The following is a 21,858-nucleotide window of genomic DNA, read 5'->3' as shown; positions in this document are numbered from 1 at the left end:
ACGAGATTGAAGTGGTGATTAAAAACCTCCCAAAAAACAAGAGCCCAGGACCTGATGGATTCCCTGGGGAATTCTACCAAACTTCTTTCAAAGAATAAATAAGACCTATTCTCCTGAAGCTGTTTCAAAAAATTGAAGCAGAAGGAAAATTTCCTGACTCTTTCTATGAAGCCAGCATTACACTATTCTTATTTTTATCAACATGGGTTAGTTTTGTATGTTTTTGAAAATAATATAAATGATACATATTCTGTGGTCCTATTTATATGAGTTGGGTTGCTGGAACATAGGGTCAGGATATTTTTAATGCTTGAGAAAAGACCCTGCTTTCTATAGTGACTATAACATTTTACACCCCTACTGTCAAGATATGAGAGAAACACATGTTTTTTATCTTCACAACAATTTATATTTTTAGTCTTCTGAACTTAGCAGTTCAAGTTAGCATGTAGTAACATCTACTTGTAGTTTTGATCTACATATCTTTGATGAGGAATGGTAGCAAGAAACTTGTCAAATGTTTGCTACTTGGATGTCATCTTCTTTGTAGTGTTTTTTAAAACCTTTTGCTGAGAGGACTCTATTGTGCACTCTCTGTCCTTTTTAGTCCAACGTAGCTTTTGCTTTGCCAGAATTTTTCTCTTAAAAACCTTGTGCATATCTAAGAAATAATTTTTGTGTATGCTTCATGCTCCAAAAGCCACATCTATAATTCTTTCTGAGACAGATGTTTTTCTGCTTTAAGTGTTCTTAGCTAATGTGGAAAAAACCTGCAAGATTCTTGGAGATTCTATTTTCCAGCCAAGATTCTACTAGGCACTGTCTCTGGTGTTTCTGAAGGCTTATCAAATGGACTTAGAGCCACGTCATTGATTTATTCCTTATTTTGAAGTTATTTATTTCATGAAGTTTTTTTTCTGTTTGTTTTTGCCAGTGGGAGAGACTGTCCTAGGACTTCCATATTTTCTGTAAAATCTTTTGAAAACTTATATAAGAATTTCTTCTTAGGATCTCTCTGTCTTCCTGTATTTTATCACACACAGGATTAAAATAATCATCTGGTGCCGTCAACATTTTGTCTACAATATTCTTGAGCCATATCTTTAAGGAAATTTATACATTTTCCATATTCCATATTTATTCTGAAGACACTTCCCCAAACAAGTTACTATGATATGCGAGGCCCTTCTCTTTTCCATCCTTCAGTGTTTCTGAAGCAATGCATGAGTGACCAGTTAGATTGCTACCCACTAGAAACTATATAGGTTACACCTTTCTAAATCCTAATAATGAAAAAAAAAAAAAAAACCTTTCTCTATGATTTTTTTTCTTCTTTACCTTTTTTCATTTATTAAACTTTAATAAAATGAGTTATTTTCGTTTGAAATTTTAAAAAAATAACAGTATCTCAATTTTAAAAATAAACTATCTCCATTTTACATGATGTAATAGTAAACAGTGTATCTCTTATATTTAGGTTAGCAAAGAAGGGATAACTAGGAAACAATGAGATTTCAATATTTTAGGCAAGCCTTAGAGGTCTTGATAGTATAACACAACCTGTGACTTACAGTCCTTTTTCCTTAATCATAAATTGCTGATATTGAAAGCAGAAGAAATCAATAGCTTGGAAAAAAGAGAGGGAGAGAAGAAATCCAAAAACATTTAAAGAGGTAACAGAGGAGGCAGGTGAGTTGTGTGGTAAGTTTGGTGTTTCACTGGCAGATTTAGTGGCTAAGTTGGAGGCAGCAGTACCAGTACAGGAAGAGATGTGAGGCTGTTTTCTGATACGTATTTCCCCTAGGCTACCCTGCTTATCAGTCCTTCTACTCCAGCCATGTCCCCAGGATTCAAGCTTGCTTGCTACTTTATACCATTCCAGAAGTTTTCTTCTCTCATCTATTTTAGGTCCTGAATCTGTATGTTATTTTGAATTTAATAATACTTCATAGTTCTACAATTAAGTTTGTTCTTATCCACAATGAAAAAATTTTAAAAATATCCCTGTGTAATAGCAGTACACTGCTTTTTTTTTTTAAACCTTTCTCTGAGAGTTCAGTGTAACTTGTTTTCAAGTAACATTTTTTTTTTTCACCAAGTATTTGTGTTTACTTTTGCCAAATGCCTGAGTGTATATCTTTAAGTAACAAGTTAAAAGAAAATTCTCACACTGGTGTGTGGGAATATACAAAGAATATTATGACAAGCCCAACCTTTGTGAAGGACCCATTTATTTTCATCTACATTCTGAATCCAATTTGGATAACAGTTTTTTCTCGCTGTCTGCTTCTCCTAGATAGGCTTTCTTCTAATTCTCTCTCTCTCTCTCTCTCTCTCTCTCTCTCTTTAATTTCTCAGAAACTGTGCACTGAGCATAGCCTCCAGGTAATATCCATCCCAGTTAGGGCACAAAGCCCAAATGACAGTACTTCCCAAATTTGTAGGATCTCTAGACAAGAGTATTCTGTAGATGTTCTTACAGTGGCCACTGGTTCATTGCTGGTTTAGCATTCTGGAATAGAGCTGAAGCTTCATACTGGACCTCAAATGTGATTTATTTATCTTCTTTAAAATACTTAATTGGTTTTGGGGTATGTGGGTGGCTCTGTCATTAAGCTTCCAACTCTCGATTTTGGCTCAGGTCATGATCTCAGGGTGAGGGAATTGAGCCCTGCATTGGACCTTATGCTCAGCAGGGAGTCTTCCTGGGATTCTGGGTCTTCTCCCTCTGCCCCTCACCCCCTAAAATAAATAAATAAAAAAATAAATAAAACTTTTAAAAATATTTTTTTTAATGTGGTATTTTTTCTGGGTTCTATACTCTAGGAGGAAGTTAGCTAGGTGTAGAAGTGGAGGAAGTTCATTCTATGTGAATGAAACAGCCTGGAAATAGTTCTAAATTAAGACACCTGGCACTTAGAGAATTTGAAAGAAAGTCACTGTGATGTAACATTATGAAAGAAAAAGTATATTAGAGATTAATTCCAGAGGCAGGATAGGTTTTGACAGCCAATGAAGGATATGAACCTGTGTCTTAATGCCACAAAATAGTTTTAGCCAGGAAGGAAACATTGAGAATTGCATTTTAATGACACGACTCTGGGTGCTGGTAGAGAATGCATTCAATGGAGGAAAGAACTTATACAGTGCTTAAGTTAGAAAGCTGTTGCCTAGAGGAAACAAGAAACTTTGGTGTCTTGAATTAGGAAAGAATACTTAATATTATCATCAATACATATGGGATTCCCAATTTTGCATGCACTGCTTCTTCCTCAACACTCACAAACAAATCAGATTCAATTGATAATTAAAATAAGGATTATAAATTTACCAGAGGCAAATTTAAGGGTAGTTCATGTAAAGCACTTGGAAAGAAAAAGTTACATGATATAGTACCTAAAATCAAGAAATATGCTTCTACTTTTATTTATTGAGGTTTGAAAGGCAACTATACATATTAACGTTATTTCTTGGAGCTTTTGGTTTCAAGACTACCTTTTTAGTTCTACTGAAATTGTTCTTGCATTGATTCTTTCACTCTGGTATCTTAATATTCTCTTTATCATTTTATATTCACTCTACTGTCAAATTTAATTATTTATTATTACTTTTTTGTCTCATTGGATCAAGAGATTAAAATCATATCTTTCTCATTTGTTGTTCAGATTATTTCACTTATGGTTTGTACTGGTACCTCATTTAAAGATAGTATAAATTTATGAATGTCATTAACACTTCATATCTATTAAAATTATCCCTATTAGTATTCGCCATATTTTTAAATATTTATTTCTTCACTAACAAATATATATTGAATATCTATCAGAAAGTGCTTAGTGATTTCAAAAGTCTATTTTACTGTAGGTGAGTCATTGTCATTATGTATTTTAGCAGCAGTAAATGTGAATTAAAATATTTTATAATATTCTGCACAGGTTATGTTTCTGCACTGGTCACTCAAAGAGTGAAAGTGTATACTATATACAACCTGTTCAACTTCTGTTAGCACAGTATTTGAATGTTTTGTTAATTATATAGTGCTCAAATCTAGAAGTTCTGTGTAGAGATAACATGTTGGAACTGTAATTTTCTCATGGCCCTTTGCATTTTCTGATTTCTCAGGGTATAAATAATAGGATTCAGTAAGGGTGTGATAACAGTGTAAAATACAGCAAGGATTTTATTGCCTGCAAAACTGTTGAATGGCCAGGCATAGATAAAGATACAAGGTCCAAAGAACAGAGTGACCACAATGATGTGTGCAGACAGTGTGGACAGAGCCTTGGAGAGCCCTCCGGATGATCTTTGTTGTACAGTGATCAGGATGACAGTGTAGGAGACAAGGAGGAGGATGAAACAGATGAATGAGAGCAGCCCACTGTCAGCAATGACAAAGAATTCCAGGGTGTATGTGTCCGTACAAGCAAGCTTAATCACAAGGGGAAGGTCACAAAATATATTGTCTATGACATTGGGGCCACAGAAAGGCAAGTTTACTGTTAGTACCATCTGGCTCATGGTGTGTACAAACCCAATTGTCCATGAAAATATTACAAATCCACTCAGCAGTCTCTGGTTCATGATTATCCTGTAGTGCAGGGGTTTGCATATGGCTACATATCTGTCAAAGGCCATGGCTATCAAAAGAGTTGCCTCAGCACCCCCAAATAAGTGCATAAAGAACATCTGGGTCATGCAGCCCCATATGGAGATGGTCTTGTGTTCATTGAGTAAGTCTGTGATCATTCTGGGTGTTGTGACAGTGGAGAGGCACATATCCAGAAAAGAGAGGTTTCCAAGGAGGAAATACATGGGAGAATGAAGGTTGGAACTAATTGTCACTATGACCATAATGAGAATATTTCCCAACACAGTAGCACTGTAGATTAAGGAAAATGTTGCAAAGAAGAAAATCTGAAGTTCCCATTGTCCAGAAAATCCTAGTAAAATAAACTCAGTCACTACAGATCCATTTTTAAGATCCATTTACTTGATTCAAAAAGGTTCCAGAAGTTCTTTTATACAAAGAAAATAAAGGGTGCCTGGGTGGCTCCTCTTGTTAAGTGTCTGGCTCTTGATTTCACCTCAGGTCTTGATTGCAGTTCAGGTCTTGATCTCAAGGTCGTGAGTTTAATCCCTGTGTTAGGCTCCAATTAAGGGAAAAGAAAAAAAAAAAAGAATGAGAAAAAATAAAGCCACAATTAACACTGATGTTTACCTATTTCTACTTGATAGTAGTTGGTGATGTGAGAATATATAATTTTATATTTTTACCTTTTTTAAATTTCCTGCTTTTTTGTATAAATGTCAAGGATTTTATTTTATTTATTTTTACTTTTAATAATTTTATTTTTGCACCACACTCAGTGCTCCATACAATACGTTCTCTCCTTAATACCACCACCAGGCTTAGTCATCGCCCACCCACCTCCCTTCCAAAATCCTCAGTTTGTTTCCCAGAGTCCACAGCCTCTCATCATTTGTCTACTCCTTCAATTTCCCCCAATTCACTTTTCCTTTCCTTCTCCTAATGTCCTCCATGTTATTCCTTATGCTCCACAATTAAGTGCAACCATATGATATATAATTTCATCTCAGCATCACCATCTGTAATTTGAAATTATTTTATGGATCACATCACTTTGAAACAATATTCTTATAGATATGCAGCAATTAAAAAGTACTGATGGAGTAGAGGTTTGCTTTTCTATTGTTTTATTCAATCAAATGATTTCTTTTATCAATTGACCTTGACTATCACTAATTTGCTCTTAAGCTTTGCGCAGTGGCAGTATCGTAGCCAATGAGGTTTATCCGAGGCGCGATTATTGCTAATTGAAAACTAATTTGCTCACTTAGAAAAATTAGGTAAATAGATATTTGCCTCCTATTACCACAATTGCTATCACCTTTTGAGATCATGTTACAACAATATTTAAGGAATATAGAATTTGGAAGATTAGGAAATAGAATTGTCTTATGCTACTGAAGTCATTTATTGATCATTCAATAATTTCTAAAATAAAGAAAATGTACATGTGCATACACATACATACACACACACACAACATAGAGGCTAATTTGTCCAAGGAAGAAAGTCTTTTACTTCATTAAAAATAATTTGCTTTTTAGTTCCTGTTGTATAGTGTACTGAGAATGTCACAAAAATCGACTCATCTTTAGATCTTTATGAACTTCCTTTCTTAATTCCTGTATTACTATTGTTTACAGTGAGGAATGTATGCATTGTGTGTAAATAAATAATAATGAAGTAAATAATTAAATGATACAACCCTAATAAAAATTTTACTTTGGTTTTAACATATTATACTAAAGAGTCTTTACTTGGTTTTTTAGACATTGTTCATAGGATCTAGAGTGATTAAAGGATCAATAACTATTAAGTGATTACTGTGTGTTGAATTCTGTCCTAAGTGTTTCACATACATTAATGCATTCAATGCTGATAACGATCATGAGAGGGGAATATTATTATCCTCATTTTGCATATAAGGAAACTATATTATAGAAGTCTTTAATGACACAGGAACACAGCTAACAAGGGTCAAAACTGTTATTCAAGCCTGGTCAGTCTGATCATGAATAGGGTCCATATTAATAAACATATTGCCTCCAAAATTAAATAAATATATATTTATGGTCAAGTTATCAAGTATTGATTGAATTCATATGTTCCATGTGAATTCCTTAGGAAATATGCTTCAACAGGTATATTGGAATCCTTCTATGTTACAGTTAATTACACTGTATTTTCTTTCTTTTTTTTTTAAGATTTTATTTATTTATTTGACAGAGATCATAAGCAGACAGAGAGAGAGAGGGGAAGCAGGCTCCATCCAGGCTGAGCAGAGAGCCTGATGCTGGGCTTGATCCTAGGACCCTGGGATCATGACCCAAGTCAAAGGCAGAGGCTTTAACCCACTGAGCCACCCAGGTGCCCCTACACTGTATTTTCTTATACAGAATAAATCACTGCCCTGCTTCAAGAGACAATCTAGAGATACATAATTATCAGACAAAAAGTAGGAATAAACCAAATAAAAATATTTAAGTGAGTACATGTTGTATGTGACACACAGTAAGAATTTTAAAAGAATGGAGACCAATTCCAAGTGACACTTTCAGCTACAGCTTCAGGCTCACTTGTTATTGTCTTCAAAACACTTAAAAAATAAACATAATCCTCATGGTCAGTAAACAAAAGGGAGAAGTCTTAGAGCATATGTGAGGATTTATAGGCAGAAAATATTAAAACTATGAGTAGGAGGAGTGATATATTTAGAAAAGTGACTGAATGCAAATAAGAAAGTGCATAGGAAGTTCTCTTTTATCCAATAACCTGTATCTTTCTCCTTGTCTTTATTTCTACTCAGGCCCTTATCAAAATGTCCTACCACCATTATCCAGCCTTAATTTCTTCAATTACATTCCTATCTTAGATACTTTTTAAGAATTTTAAGAATTGGATAATGCAATTAATGAAAATTAAGATGAAAGTGATATTCTTGTCAGTCAATGTCCAGGAGTAGAGAGAGTAGATATTGAATGATGACAGTGGGTCTGGAAGAGCACACAGAGGACAGCCACCAAGCACACCCTTTTCAAAGGTCTGTGTTTCATGATTATAAGGTGAGTGAGCAGGAATTTTGCTTTGGAGACCTTTGTGAAAGTAATTGTAATGATTTCATGCACTTTGGAGAAATGCAAGTCTTGATGATTCTTAGATGAATTGAATATGCCAACTATAATTTTGGGATGAATACATTTGCTACATAGAATTTCATGCCCCATGATATAAAGACAACAGAAAAACCTGGATATGAAATAAATACAGTTAAGCATAATGCAATTAGTATTAATAAAGCCTACATTACAGCTTTATTTTGCCTTTTCATTTTAATTTAGAGGGAAAGCTGGCATTCATTTATGTCAATAGCTTTCCCAACATTTGTTTCTCTTATTCCTCTCCTTCCTTTCCCAAGCAAGTTTCTAAAACTGTTTCTTTAGTTCTCCACTTAATATACCTGTTCTTATATTATGAGTGAACAAAAGCAATATAAATGAAAGGAAAGAAATAATATAGTTTAGACAGAAATTCTATTAGTGAAGAAAATTGTCTTCCTCTTCAATAAGCAATTGCACATTTTATTATAATTACTTTTATTCCATTTATGATGTGCTTTTGAGGAAATTGAAGGACAAATAATTATATGTTAGATAGTTTCTTTACATCTTATTTAACAAATGAAAAGTGTAGGTCCACATAATTAAATAAATTTCCCATATCTTAGATGTAGGACCACCCTAAAGAAATGTGGTAGTAGGTGAGATGGTATATGTGTAATACTCTGACTAGGTACAGAAAGATGGCATGCACTGAATCTGAATCATCATCTAAATCCAAGATTACAATCCAGAGAATTCTCCATATAAATTCCCATTAAGAAAGGAACAAGCCAAGACTTGTTTTATTTAGTTGAATATGAGCATTTCTGCTCTTCCTTACATGTATATAATATATGTTACTTAATCTAAAAACAAGTGAGTCACTTAACTATAGCAAACTGAGGGTTACAAGAGGGGAGTGGGGTGGAGTTGGGTTAAATTGGTGATGAGGATTAAGGATTGCACTTGTCTTAATGAGTACCTGATGTTGTGTGAAAGTGTTGAATTGCTGAGACTTATATTACACTGTATGTTAACTAACTGGTATTTGAATAAAAACATTAAAGATATATAATTGAGTAAATACTTTCTCTTTCATTGTCAGCACTTTAAGACTTTAAGAAAAAAGAAAAATTGGGGCACCTGGGTGGCTCAGTGGGTTCAGGCCTCTGCCTTTGGCTCAGGTCATGGTCCCAGGGTCCTGGGATCGAGCCCTGCATCAGGCTTTCTGCTCAGTGGGGAGCCTGCTTCCTCCTCTCTCTCTGCCTGCCTCTCTGCCTATTTGTGATCTCTGTCTGTCAAATAAATAAATAAAATCTTAAAAAAAAAAGAAAAAAGAAAAATTTCAATTTTGACTTATTTCATGTTTCTCAAAATTTATGCATACTTATGGTAAAGTACTGAAGGATCTCAAAAACATTATACTAAGTAAAATAAGCAAGACTCATAGGCCACATGTATGATTTTATTTATGTGAAATATCTGGTGAACACAAAACTATAGAAGCAGAATGTGCATTAGAGTAACCTTGAGCTAGGGAGTAAGTGTAAGTGGGCAGAGTTATCTTTCTGTGGTGATGAAATGATTTATAGTAAGATTGTGGTGATGGATGCATAATTATGTGAATATAATAATCATTGAAATGTATATTTAAAGTTGGTAAATTTCAGAGTATATTAATTATATTCAATGAAACTCAAACTACTACTTTTTGTTTTATTAAGTTAAAATTATTGTTAATATGTTAGTTTCATTGTTTTAAACAGTTTTCTAGTACTATCCGGCTGCTTTTACTCAAATATATTTCACTATGAGATAGTCGACATACTGCATATCTGATCCAATTTAGGTTTAAATTTATTTTTTTAAGATTTTATTGATTTATTTGACAGAGAGAGTGAGCACAAGCAGGGGGAGTGGGAGGCAGAAAGAGAAGAAGTAAGGCCCCCCACAGAGCACAATCCCAGGACCCCAGGATCAGACCTGAGCCAAAGGCAGATGCTTAACTGACTGAGCTACCCAGGTGCCCCAATTTAAATTTTTTAATGTCACCTCTATGATTTATATTTTTGATTATCTTATGTATTTGGAAGCTTGTCGTTTTTGTTAAAGAAGTTTGTTACTATTTTCCATACTATTTTAAGTACTCATAATTGAGATGCCTGAATTATTCACACTTTCGTTCATTCCCTTGAATATGAACATGTTGTAGGGACTTCTCCCTTTTTAAAAAAAAATATTGATTGCTTGATTGATTGATTGATGAGAGAGAGAGAGCCAGGGGTAGGGAGAGGTGGTAGAATCCAAAGCAGACTCCCATGTAGCACAGAGCCCAGTGTGGGGCTTAATGTGGGGCTCAGTCTCACAACCTGGAGATCCTGAGCTGAAATCAAGAGTTGAATGCTTAACTGACTTAGCCATCCAAGCACCCCAGGACTTCTCCCTATTTATTTCTTTAAGATTTTCATTTGTATTTGTGGTGTAATTGTCAGTTTTATACAGATAATTTTCTAGCTATCTAGTTCTGGTCATTAATTCTCCCTTAGCTACTCCTTCTTTAGCTCTCATTATGATGTGCTTATTTACATGTCCTGTCAGCACCTGAAATGAGTAAAAGAAAAAATTGAGTTTTTAGCTATTACATTGTTTTCAATGTAGCCTGAGTTAATAGGTTGCTCACAATTTGCTTTTCTTAACTTTTGTCATCATTTTTAATTACTAACCATCTACTGACAAGTTTTACTTGTCAGTATCATGTCAATATCATGTTGAGAGCATATATTTTTTTTTAAGATTTTTTATATTTATTTATTTGACAGAGATCACAAGTAGGCAGAAAGGCAGGCAGAGAGAGAGGAAGGGAAGCAAGTTCCCTGCTGAGCAGAGAGCCCGATGTGGGGCTCGATCCCAGGACCCTGGGATCATGACCTGAGCCAAATGCAGAGGCTTTAACCCACTGAGCCACCCAGGTGCCCCGAGAACATATATTTAAATCTGTATAAAAATTCCTGGCTGTATGTCACTGTGAAATAGTAATGTGATCTCCCAGTGAGAGAGAATTTGATATCTCAAAAGCCACAACGTATTCCTCCCAGCCAACACAAAATTAATTAAAATACCATGTTCATTATATTAAACCTCTAATAAATTAGTTCTCTATGATGTTTCCACTTACCTGTTCTAAAGATACAATATGAAGAACAGTATGTTCGAGGGGATAATAAAAATTATAAATCAGCTTTTCACTGTCTGTGATACTGTGTATATGAATATATATACTATCTTCTACTTCTTTCATGAGGATGTGAATCACTTTGGACGCAGATGTGTTGGGGCTCTGGGAATCCATATTTCAGTGGGAGTTGTTAGGGCACTGAGGCTATTGCCCTAGCATGACCAGGAGAGAAGTTTACTCTTAATTTCTGGCCCTGCAACGTGCTGCGGTTCTCTCTGGACATTGGCTTGATCACACTGGGTGGGAGAGTGTTCACTGATTGTACTATAGGAATTCTAGACATCTTTGAATTAATGGGTGATTGTTTTCCATCGTATTACTTTAAGCTATCCTCTTACCTTGCTTCTGACTACGTTTGGTAATTTTTAAATTATTAATTATAATAATAATTATTATAGTTATTAATTATTATTATAAATAATTTCCAGGCTGAACATAACATCCTAAACATAAAAGTAGAACTCTATATGCTATAAATTAATTGACAGCATATATTATATACAACTTACATATATTCAGGAAGTAGAAAATTTAAAAGACAGTTAAATAAATTATGCTAAGTAATTTAAAATTTGAAATGATACATTGATGATACAACTGTTTTATGCTTATTTTAATTCAATAATTATGTGGTTTTCGAAGAATATCTATATGACACAAAATGGTTTCATATAAAATTAATCATAATTGATGATCTTGGTGTACTTTGTACACAGGCTTCAATGTTTGTTTCAGTAACTTGTCAACAAAGGTTTTTGTGAATAACTTTCGAATTGGTTGATATTGCTGTCACTTATATGCAAGTTCTTATTTAATTCCAGTCAAATTCACCACTTAACCTATGGCTTAATGTGGTTTTTGTCAAGACATCATGTTTATCATAGGAGTCATTACAGTTGATGACAGATGATTAGATATAGATGTTAAAATCATCCATACTTTTGTATAATGCAAAACTCCTTCTCATAAGACAAATCTGATTCCACCACAAATCATTTAATTTGAAATCATTAGAATGTTTTCTGTGAAATGAATGAAAACATTAGAATGTTTTCTGTGTTCTTGATATTGTTGCTGATAAGAAATGCATTTTATTTATTGTCTTACTGCTTGTGTAAGTCATTTTTACAGTGGCTGAAAACAGAATTATTTTCTCAGTAGAATGTGGCTTTTATCCTTTTGCTATTAGTAAGAAACATTTAAGAATATGTTCAGTAAAAAATTGAAACCCTTAATTTATTAGCTGGTGAATATTAATACTGCAAAAAATGTATAGAGCTTTATGAATTTTATATTTACTTTTTAAATGTTTTGCTTATGATCACTAGTTAATATATCAAGGTACAGTATAGATTATCAGGTTCATTGTTAATAATAATGAAAGTAAATTCATATTGTAAAATAATGTTTGTCAATAATTTGGAATGTTTTTAGCCAGCTTATTGTCAGTTCTCACGACTTTTTGTTCTTTTACTTTGTGCTTAAGCTGACAGGTTCATATTATGCGTAAAATTGTCAACCCCATCATTTTATAATCATTTATGTGAGTTTTTATAACTAGAATTATCTTCAATGCAAAGCTTATTAACACAAATCTAATTAAGCTTCTTATAAAGTTTTGGAGAACAAATCAAATTCAAATAAAATAACATAATCCTTCAGTTTTCCCTTCTCCCAATTTTGGCACACCTAAGCTGTAATATATAGCAATGTGTTCAAAGCAAATAACTGCAAAGTGAACCGCTCTAAATCTCTCTGTCTTTTGGTTCACTCATACTTTTTCAGACAGACCAACTTAAATATCATAAGTAATGTGACCAGGTATTATACAGACTAATTTTGAGTACCAAAAATAATCTGAATATTAAATATTAATGAAGCTTACTTATCTTTTCAAGTTGAGACATATAAATAAATGTTCACATTTTTTCTGTATATTTGATAAATTGGCTAGAAACAGCTTAAAATGTATTCATCCTCCTTTGGGATGGTGGGTTTAAATAAATTGTAATGACTGTTTAATTAAATCTTCTCTTTTGGTTCAACAATGGATATTGACCCAATCAATACCCCTCCTGGTCTGTACTTCCCACAATTGCAGTTCTTTACTTCTTGAATGAATATTCACCCTCTATTACTGGTGAGGGTAAAATTCTGTGTTTCATCAAGTATTCCTTTCTTGTCCTCAAATGTTCAATATTCCCAAATGCATCACTGCATATTCTCTGGTGATAAGGATTGCATTTAGCATTCACTCTTCATTTAATTTCTTACTTTTGGCCAATTTATTGAGTGAACTTGCTTTCTGTTCTCTAATATCCTTCTACTCTCTAGTGTTAAATATACTGTCCTTTGATTTCCACTAAAGAAAATTCTGGAAACAAAATTTTGATTTTTTTAACTTTAAAATTAAAGTTGTGTAAGTTCTTATAGTGCAGATATTGCTCTAAGATATAAGGAAATGCTTTACAACTAGTTCTCAAGTGGCTAGAGTGAGGCTTTGTAATAGGTACTGAACTCAGCAAGTCTCAAACTTTCTTGGGCCCATAATGTATGTCAGGAGCCTGTCCTAAAGGATCTCAGAATCTTATTATTCAATACTGACCCTAAATTGAAAATTTCTTCTAAAAGAGGCTATCTTTCCTCAAAAAGGCAACTTTGTCTTTAATGGTAGGCATTGATTGGCTGCACAGAGAAGCAGGAAGAAAATTCTAGGCAGAAATAATTATATGTAGGGAGGTATGGAAGCATAGAATATTCTGACTTATTGAATGAAGAGAAAATAGCTCATATGTTTGTAGTACGTGGTAACTTGGGTGGTGAAGACGGGAGAGTTTTTTTTTTATTTTTTTATTTTTTTTTTATTTTTTCAGTGTTCCAAGATGCATTGCTTATGTACCGCACCCAGTGCTCCAAGCAATAGATGCCCTCCTTAATACCCACCACCAGGCTCACCCATCCCCCCACCCCCCTTCCCTCTAAAACCCCCAGTTTGTTTCTCAGAGTCCCCAAAGAAGGGAGAGTTTTTGATGGGGACAGAAAGTTAGGTTAGAATAAGAACTTTGAAGGGTCTTAAATATCTAAGTAGTTTAGAATATATTCTATAATTAGTGGGGAGTACTTGAAATGGTAGACTGAAAGAATTGAGTTTTCACAGGCTGATGGTAGTAGTGCTGTGAAGTAATTACTGTGTTATTTTAATAATCTACATAAAAAATGATGAAAGTGTGACCTAAGGCCTTGGAGGGTAATGGAGAAGAGGTTCTGATTAAATTACCTGGTAGAGGGGCACCTGAGTGGCTCAGTGGGTTAAAACCTAAGCCTTTGGCTTAGGTCATGATCCCAGGGTTTGGATCAAGCCCCTGCATAGGGCTCTCTGCTCAGTGGGGAGCCTACTTTCCCCTCTTTCTCTGGCAGAAAGAGAGGGGGAAGCAGGCTCCCTGCTTGTGATCTCTGTCTGTCAAATAAATAAATAAAATCTTTAAAAAAATAAATAAATAAATAATCTGGTAGAATCATGAAAATTTGTTAACAGATTGTACAGAAATGATGACACATTGAACAGAGTAAGTGGTGAGTTCCATAATACTGTTTGCAGATGCTCTATATCAGAATCAGATAAGGTAGGAACTTTTGGACTGGCAGAGTGATGAGCCTAGTGTACTTTCTCTCCCAACAAAACAAACACTTCATTCGTGAATCTTTCAGAGAAAGAAAAAGTACAGTCTTTAGAAATTGGCCAAACCATATAGAAAATAGAGAAGTGGTCCTTTAAGAAAATCTACTAAATCTTAAGAATAGTAGTCTAGCATTTAAGCCTCCCCCGACCCCATGTCTCCTTTCAGAGCTCCATATTGTAGAAGCTCATTTCTGCTGTACTCTGGTTACCCTGCTGTGCAGGTATGGTGAAGAAAATAGGGATTCTCTCTCTGCACAAATCAGGCTAGCATTTTGTTCTTAGGTTTTACCCTGGAATGGTAAGGACTTAAGTGTTGAAGAGGTTGTACTACAGGTGAGTACCAAGGAAACAGTGAGGTTATCTTTCTCCATTCCACATCTATTTATGTAACAGAGATTCCACCTATATAAGGTATTTAAAGCAGTCAAACTCATGGAAACAGAAAGTAATATGGTAGTGGCCAGAGCCTAGACAGAGGAGTAAATGGGGAGTTGCTGTTCAATGAGTATATAGTTTCAGCTATGCAAGATCAAATTCTGGAATTTCTGCTATAAAACAGTGCCCCTAAAGGTAACAGTACTACATCCTGCACTTAAAAATTTGTAAGAGGGTGGTTCTCATACTAAATAATCTTAGCACAGGGGACCTGGGGGCTCAGTTGGTTAAATGTCTTCTTTGGCTCAGGTCATGATCCAAGGATCCTGGGATCCATTCCCACATTAGGCTCCCTGCTTAGCCAGGAGTCTGCTTCTCTCTCTCCCTCTGCCCCTCCCCTCTTCTCATGTGCAGTTTCTCTCTCTCAAATAAATAAATAAATAAAATCATTAAAAAAATAAATGAAATATAAAAATAGCAATCATTTTAAAATGTTTTTTTTTTTTTTTAACACAGCAATAAATAACAACAACTGTATTCTATACATGGCAGGCTAAGAACACCAAGACCCCACCCCCCCCCTTAGCATCCCTTTCCTCCAGCTTAGAATTGAAGTGCATGTCAGAAGGGGAAAGTTGAGATGACCAAGACTTTTGCTTCTCTAGTGCCCACTAACACAGGAGGATGTCACTTAGGGAGAAATGGGCTGTGTCCCTGCCCTCAACTCCTGTGCAATGGTATTCAGGCTCTGCACAGAAGGACAGGCATACCATAAGGATGAAAAACTCCATAGCTCTATCTCAGCTTTATCTCTGAAAAATGAGCAACACCAAACCAAGAGCAACTTCTAGGAAGCCAACCTTAAAAAAAAAAAAAAAAAAAGTCACACAAACTCCTGTTAGTCAGGAAGACAGCGTGAGTGCTGAAGTCTGTGCATCTCTCAGGAAACACTAGAGTCAGAGCATCCAGCTATTAGTCCCTCAATAAATGGGCAAAAATGTAAACTCTAAACTGTGATAGTTGCCTCTAAGCCACACAACATGTCTGCTAGTTAAGGGTAAAATTCTACCTGGCCTAGGAGACTTAAGCAAAACCACCAAACAGTAAGTGGTTTATGATGTCCCAAAGGTAACTAAGCTGGTGATTAAAAACATGGAGCACTGGATGTGATGCATAAACAATGAATTTTGGAAAACTGAAAATAAATTAAATTAAATAATAAAAAATAAGACCTTAAACACAAGGAAAAAATCTGAGCAGAGACATCATAGGATACACACTGCAGGGACAATACGCTTCAGAGTTGATTCAGCCAAGGAACTAAAAGGCAACCAATCAAACAATTCCACTAATATCAATATTGGAGAGGAGAGGGATCAGTAATCAGAGTTGCTACATACATTATTAAAAATGTCTAGTTTTGGGGTGCCTGGGTGGCTTAGTCAGTTAAGCATCTGTCTTCAGCTGAGGTCATGATTCCAGAGTTCTGGGATTGAGCACCCTGCTCAGTGGGGAGTTTGCTTTTCCCTTTCCCTCTGCTGCTCCCCCAGCTCATGCATTTTCTCTCTTTCTGTCCCTCTCTCAAAAATAAATAAAACACTTTAAAAATAAATTAAATAATGTCCAGTGTTTTTTTTTTAAATTTCATTTATTTATTTTGACAGAAAGATCACAAGTAGGCAGAGAGGCAGGCAGAGAGAGGGAAGCAGGCTCCCTGCTGAGCAGAGAGCCTGATGTGGAGCCAGATCCCAGGACCCTGAGACTATGACCCAAGCTGAAGGCAGAGGCTTTAACCCACTGAGCCACCCAGATGCCCCCAAAAATGTCCAGTTTTAACCAAAACTGATCAGACATATGAAGAAGCACACAATTATGTCCACTACATGAAATAAAAGCTTATCAGAAACTGCTTTTGTGGGGATTCCAATGTGCACTTAGCAGAAAAACAAACTTCAGAGTAACTATTATAAATATATCCTGAGAACTAAAGGAAAGCATGTCCAGAGAAGTAGAGGAAGGATGACAATATCTCACAAAGTAGAGGGTATCAAAACAGGTAGAAATTATTGTTTTTTTAAAGTGGAGATTCTGGGGTGCCTGGGTGGCTCAGTGGGTTAAAGCCTCTGCCTTCGGCTCAGGTCATGATCCCAAGGTCCTGGGATCAAGCCCCGCATCGGGCTGTCCGCTCCGCGGAGAGCCTGCTTCCTCCTCTCTCTCTTTCTGCCGGCCTCTCTGCCTACTTGTGATCTCTGTCTGTCAAATAAATAAATAAAATCTTTAAAAAAAAATAAAAAAACATTTAAAGTGGAGATTCTGAAGTTGAAAAGTACAATAATTCACTCAAAGGTAGAAGTCACTAGAGGAGCTCACCATTTGGTATGAGCAGTCAGAAGGACAAACCAGGGAACTTGAAGATACATCTGTAGCAATTATGCAATCTTTTTTTTTTTTTTTGAAAGTTTTTTTTTTAATTTTTTGTTTTTTATTTTTTTATAAACATATAATATATTTTTATCCCCTGGGGTACAAGTCTGTGAATCGCCAGGTTTACACACTTCACAGCACTCACCCATAGCACATACACTCCCCAATGTCCGTAACCCCAGCAATTATACAATCTTAAGAACAGTTGTAAAACAGAAAATGAGAAAAAGTGAATAGAGTCTCAGAAGAATGACAGCACCATTAACTGCACCAGTATATATGTAATAGGATAGTATATATGTAATAGTAAATTTTGGCTTCTAGATCGGACCATTAATCTGATCAAGATCTTATTAATTCAAATAGGGTGTGCAGGAAAAATAACAGGTTTAGGAAGTTAGGTAACTTACTTAGTTTTTACATGTTGGGCTTGAAATGTCTTCAAGATAACCAGGGAATGGTTCAGTAAAAAGTTGAAAATAAAAATTTACAGCTAAGAAATGAGGAACAGAAAGGAGAAAATGATATTACTGAGGGTAAGTATAAAAAACTTCTACCTTGAAGGCTGGGTGAGCAAAAGACATTACCCAGAACCCATAAATGTTGCCAGATCAGTGTCATCATTAGTGATGCTAAAACCTTTATCCTATTACTGAGTAAGAAGATAAGAGCTCATGCACTTGTTGAAATTTGGATCCTTCACTTTCTGATGCTGTTGAGTCCCCCAAAATAATTCTGAAGTCCACAGCTGCCCAAACTACTGCTACCTGATCCCAAAGCAAAGGAATGTAAAGCTTCTTCCTTTTTCTTGCCCTCCAATATCATATTAATGTCTCTCACTGATAGAACCTGATAGAAATAAGTTTGCAAGGGAGTTCAGGAAGTGTAATTTTCAGGCTTATAGCTATCTCCTATACAGAGAGGACTATAGAAGAGCTAATAAGGGGCTGATAGTCAAAAGAGAAACATCCAGAATCATCTTTCCATTTGGTTGCTCAGCATCCATGCACATCATTCCACTTTTATTTAAACTTCCAATCAATGACAGTTACTTCAACCTAAAGATTCACTTATCCTACATACAAATTAAGACATTATCCCATATTTCTCCAATAATAAAGCTAAATATTCTCATAACTTACTATATCAATCTCAATGGAGTGTTGGGATCTCCTCTAGTTTAGTCATAATCTCACAGGAATATTCTGTAACCTAGAGACTAAATGGTAAAATTAATCACCAACATCTTGGCGAGGAAAAATTTTAAAAAAGGAATTTAATAAATACAATAAATACACAATTGTTATAATACACAACTCAGGAGGAACATATTTTAGTTACTGTAATCATCATTTTCCTACTAATGGGTCCTGAGACTCAGTTGTCCTTTGTTATTTTCTTTTACTTCCAATTGCTTTCTTCTTTTGTCTTCATCTAATATCTCCAATAATGAGGATTATTTACTTGGTGGAGTGAATTAAATTTAAAATTTTATTTGCTCATGCCCTTCTCATTTACTTTTTTATTGAAATACAATAAACATATTATATTAGTTTCATATGTACAATATATTGATTCAGCAGTTCTATACATTACTCAGTGCATGTAGTCACCCCTAGTCACCATTAATGTTATCCCTCTGCACTGTTTTTGGGAATGTAAATTGATGAAGCCACTGTGGAAAACATTTTCATTTGCTTTTATTACTTGATATGCAAATATTATGAGGCACCACAGAGAATCACTTGAATTTCATACATGATTTTCCTACCTCACTGAGTAACACTAATGCTAGTATACCTTGATAATTGGAATTAGTCTTCTGAGTTGGCTTAATAAGTTCTATGAAATCAGAGATATAAAGAGACTGAAATGGCTGGTGACTTTGATGTTCAGGTCCATTTATTTTCTTGTTGGAAAGAGTTATTTATTGAAAGCATGTAAAAGAGGGGATGGGACACAAAGTTATGAATGTTATTAAATTTTTAATATAAAATCAATCTATTATAAAAGTATAGAATTTGAAGTTAGAGGGAGGATCTGATTCCCAGTCTAGTACTTACAGTAGCAAGTTCATTAAATGAAAGAATTCTCAGTTTTCTACTGAGAATATATTAATAATGTGCTCTATTTTCATTGCTGTAAAGTTAAGAGAAAACACATGCAAAGTGCCTAACCCATGATAAGAACTCAATAAATACTTATTTAGAATCTCATTTATTTTATAAAAAACTGAAAATTACAACATATAAGAATAGGATTATATTGAATAGTTTTGTATTTGGATGCATGATTCAGGATATTTTATTGCAAATATATACTTGTGTAGGGAAGGATTACCATTTCCCAAAAATGTGACTTATGGTTGATACAAAATTAAATACCTCCTATCTTTGGATGATGATGGTAATGACAACAATGATGATAATGACTTTGATGATTGTTATGTTTCAGTTAAAAGGTTGATCGGGAACTCACTTGTTTGGTCTTTATTTTTCTTATTGCTTTCCTCATGTCTTTATTCCTGAATGTGTAGATGATTGGATTTAAAAGGGGAGTGAAAATTGTGTAAAACACAGAAAGGATCTTATCTATGGACACCCTGTTGAACGGCCATATATAGATAAAGATGCAAGGACCAAAGAACAGTACCACCACTGTAATGTGGGCTGAAAGAGTAGATAAAGCCTTGGAAGACCTGTTGGAGGAGCGATGCCGGACAGTAATCAGAATGATGCTATAGGAGATGAACAGAAAGATGAAACAGAACAAAGAAAGTATTCCACTAAATGCAATGACTAATAATTCCAAGATATAAGTGTCAGTACAAGCAAGTCTGATGACCTGAGGCAGATCACAAAAAAAGCTATCCACAACATTGGGGCCACAGAATGGTAAAGTCACTGTGAACACCATTTGGCTCATAGTGTGCACAAAACCAGTGGTCCAGGACAGAAGTGCAAGTCCTATGCAAACACGGTGGCTCATGATAGTTTTGTAATGGAGGGGTTTGCAAATGGCAATGAATCTATCAATTGCCATGGCTACAAGCAACATCATCTCACTTCCACCTAAAAGGTGAAGGAAGAACATCTGGGCCATGCAGCCTTCATAGGAGATAGCCTTATATTCACTAATTAGGTCACAGATCATTTTAGGAGTAGCAAAGGAGGCCAGGGACATATCAATGAAGGAGAGGTTGGCCAGTAAGAAGTACATGGGAGAGTGTAAGTGAGGATCCAGTTTTACCACAAAGATAATGATGAGGTTGCCTAATACAATGGCTATGTAGATAATGGAAAAAAACAAGAAAAAGCAAATCTGTAACTCACGAAACTCTACGAGGCCCAACAAAATAAACTCAGACACCATGGAGTGATTTTGTTTCTCCATTTGTTTGGCTGTTGGCATATGTTACCTAAAACAAAATCAAAATAGATTAAAATCAGTGAATTAAAGTTGAGAGATGAAATATATATACACTTAACTTTGCTCCCTAAAATCCACTGAAATGTGCAAAAAGAATCAAAAGTTTTGAACAACATTGAATCCAAAATTTAAGAAAAAAAGAATAGACAGAATGTCTTAGCAAAGCTTATGAGGAATTTCTGCCATAAACTCAGACATTTGAAGAAAATTATAGTTGGCATTACTTAGCTCATATTTGCACTAATCTTGAGAAGAGTGAGTATCTGAGTTGGTGAAATAATTTAGAAGTTCTTCACCACATTTTTCAAGGATAAGGTATAGATTTGTTGGTCATCCATGGGCAAAGAAGAGGAGGACCCTTCCATTTTGAAATCTATTTCTGCCTATCAGTGAAGATGATGCCAAAGTGATTTTCTAACTGAAAAATAGGATCAAGAAAAATGAAAATAGATGGAATATAAAATATGGCAAGTTTCAGAGTCAATTCTGTAGTGGATGCTGAAAATCAGATGAGCAGTCATAATAAACACTGAATTTTGGACAGTTGAATCTAGGGTTGGCCAAATTGAAGTGGCTTCTCATTTTCTTTTTCCATAAGGTGGATAAAAGACTCAGATGTCTGGGTCTTCTCCCATGGGCTCTGACTTTACCTCTAAGCCTATATGAAGTTAGTAGATAGGAAGGTACAGTGCTCAGATATAGCATAAATGGATGCTTGCCACTAGCTTCCTACTGCCTCGCTTAAGTTACATTCTTTGTCAAGAATGGATCCTAATGGATATGGTATAGCATCCATATTATTTGTAAGAGAGTATGATTGTAAAGTTCTGATAAACAAAGGAGGATCTGTAGGGAACAGATCCATGCACTTCTAGATGACTAAGGCAGACCCATGTGGAATGACATCCATTTAAGCATGAGTGATGCCAGCCAGAAATTTTGAAGTAAAGTATCGAGGAAGATAAGACAGATATCCACGAAGAGATAGTAGTAGCAAAACAAATTTTTTGAGACTTAAAAAAAAGTGATA

General features: G+C 35.0%; 2 protein-coding genes and 1 pseudogene across 2 annotated transcripts; 1 reads left to right on the top strand and 2 right to left on the bottom strand.

The window, feature by feature from the left end:
• Nucleotides 1–4,047: 4,047 nt before the first annotated feature.
• On the bottom strand, nucleotides 4,048–4,986 carry LOC131835269 (olfactory receptor 4L1-like). Its single transcript, XM_059179630.1, has one exon. It carries the CDS (start codon nucleotides 4,984–4,986, stop codon nucleotides 4,048–4,050), a length of 939 nt encoding a protein of 312 aa, XP_059035613.1.
• Nucleotides 4,987–5,774: 788 nt separating this feature from the next.
• Nucleotides 5,775–5,882, top strand: LOC131837330 (U4 spliceosomal RNA; annotated as a pseudogene).
• A 13,971-nt stretch (nucleotides 5,883–19,853) lies between these two features.
• LOC131835268 (olfactory receptor 4K13-like) lies at nucleotides 19,854–20,792 on the bottom strand. The gene has a single exon (XM_059179629.1). The coding sequence runs from the start codon at nucleotides 20,790–20,792 to the stop codon at nucleotides 19,854–19,856; it is 939 nt and encodes a 312-aa protein (XP_059035612.1).
• Between the last annotated feature and the right edge of the window lie 1,066 nt (nucleotides 20,793–21,858).

Source organism: Mustela lutreola, chromosome 7 (assembly GCF_030435805.1).
Source record: "Mustela lutreola isolate mMusLut2 chromosome 7, mMusLut2.pri, whole genome shotgun sequence".
Lineage (NCBI taxonomy): Eukaryota > Metazoa > Chordata > Mammalia > Carnivora > Mustelidae > Mustela > Mustela lutreola.
Note: the sequence above shows the minus strand (reverse complement) of the source record. Positions and strands in the feature narration are given on the sequence as shown.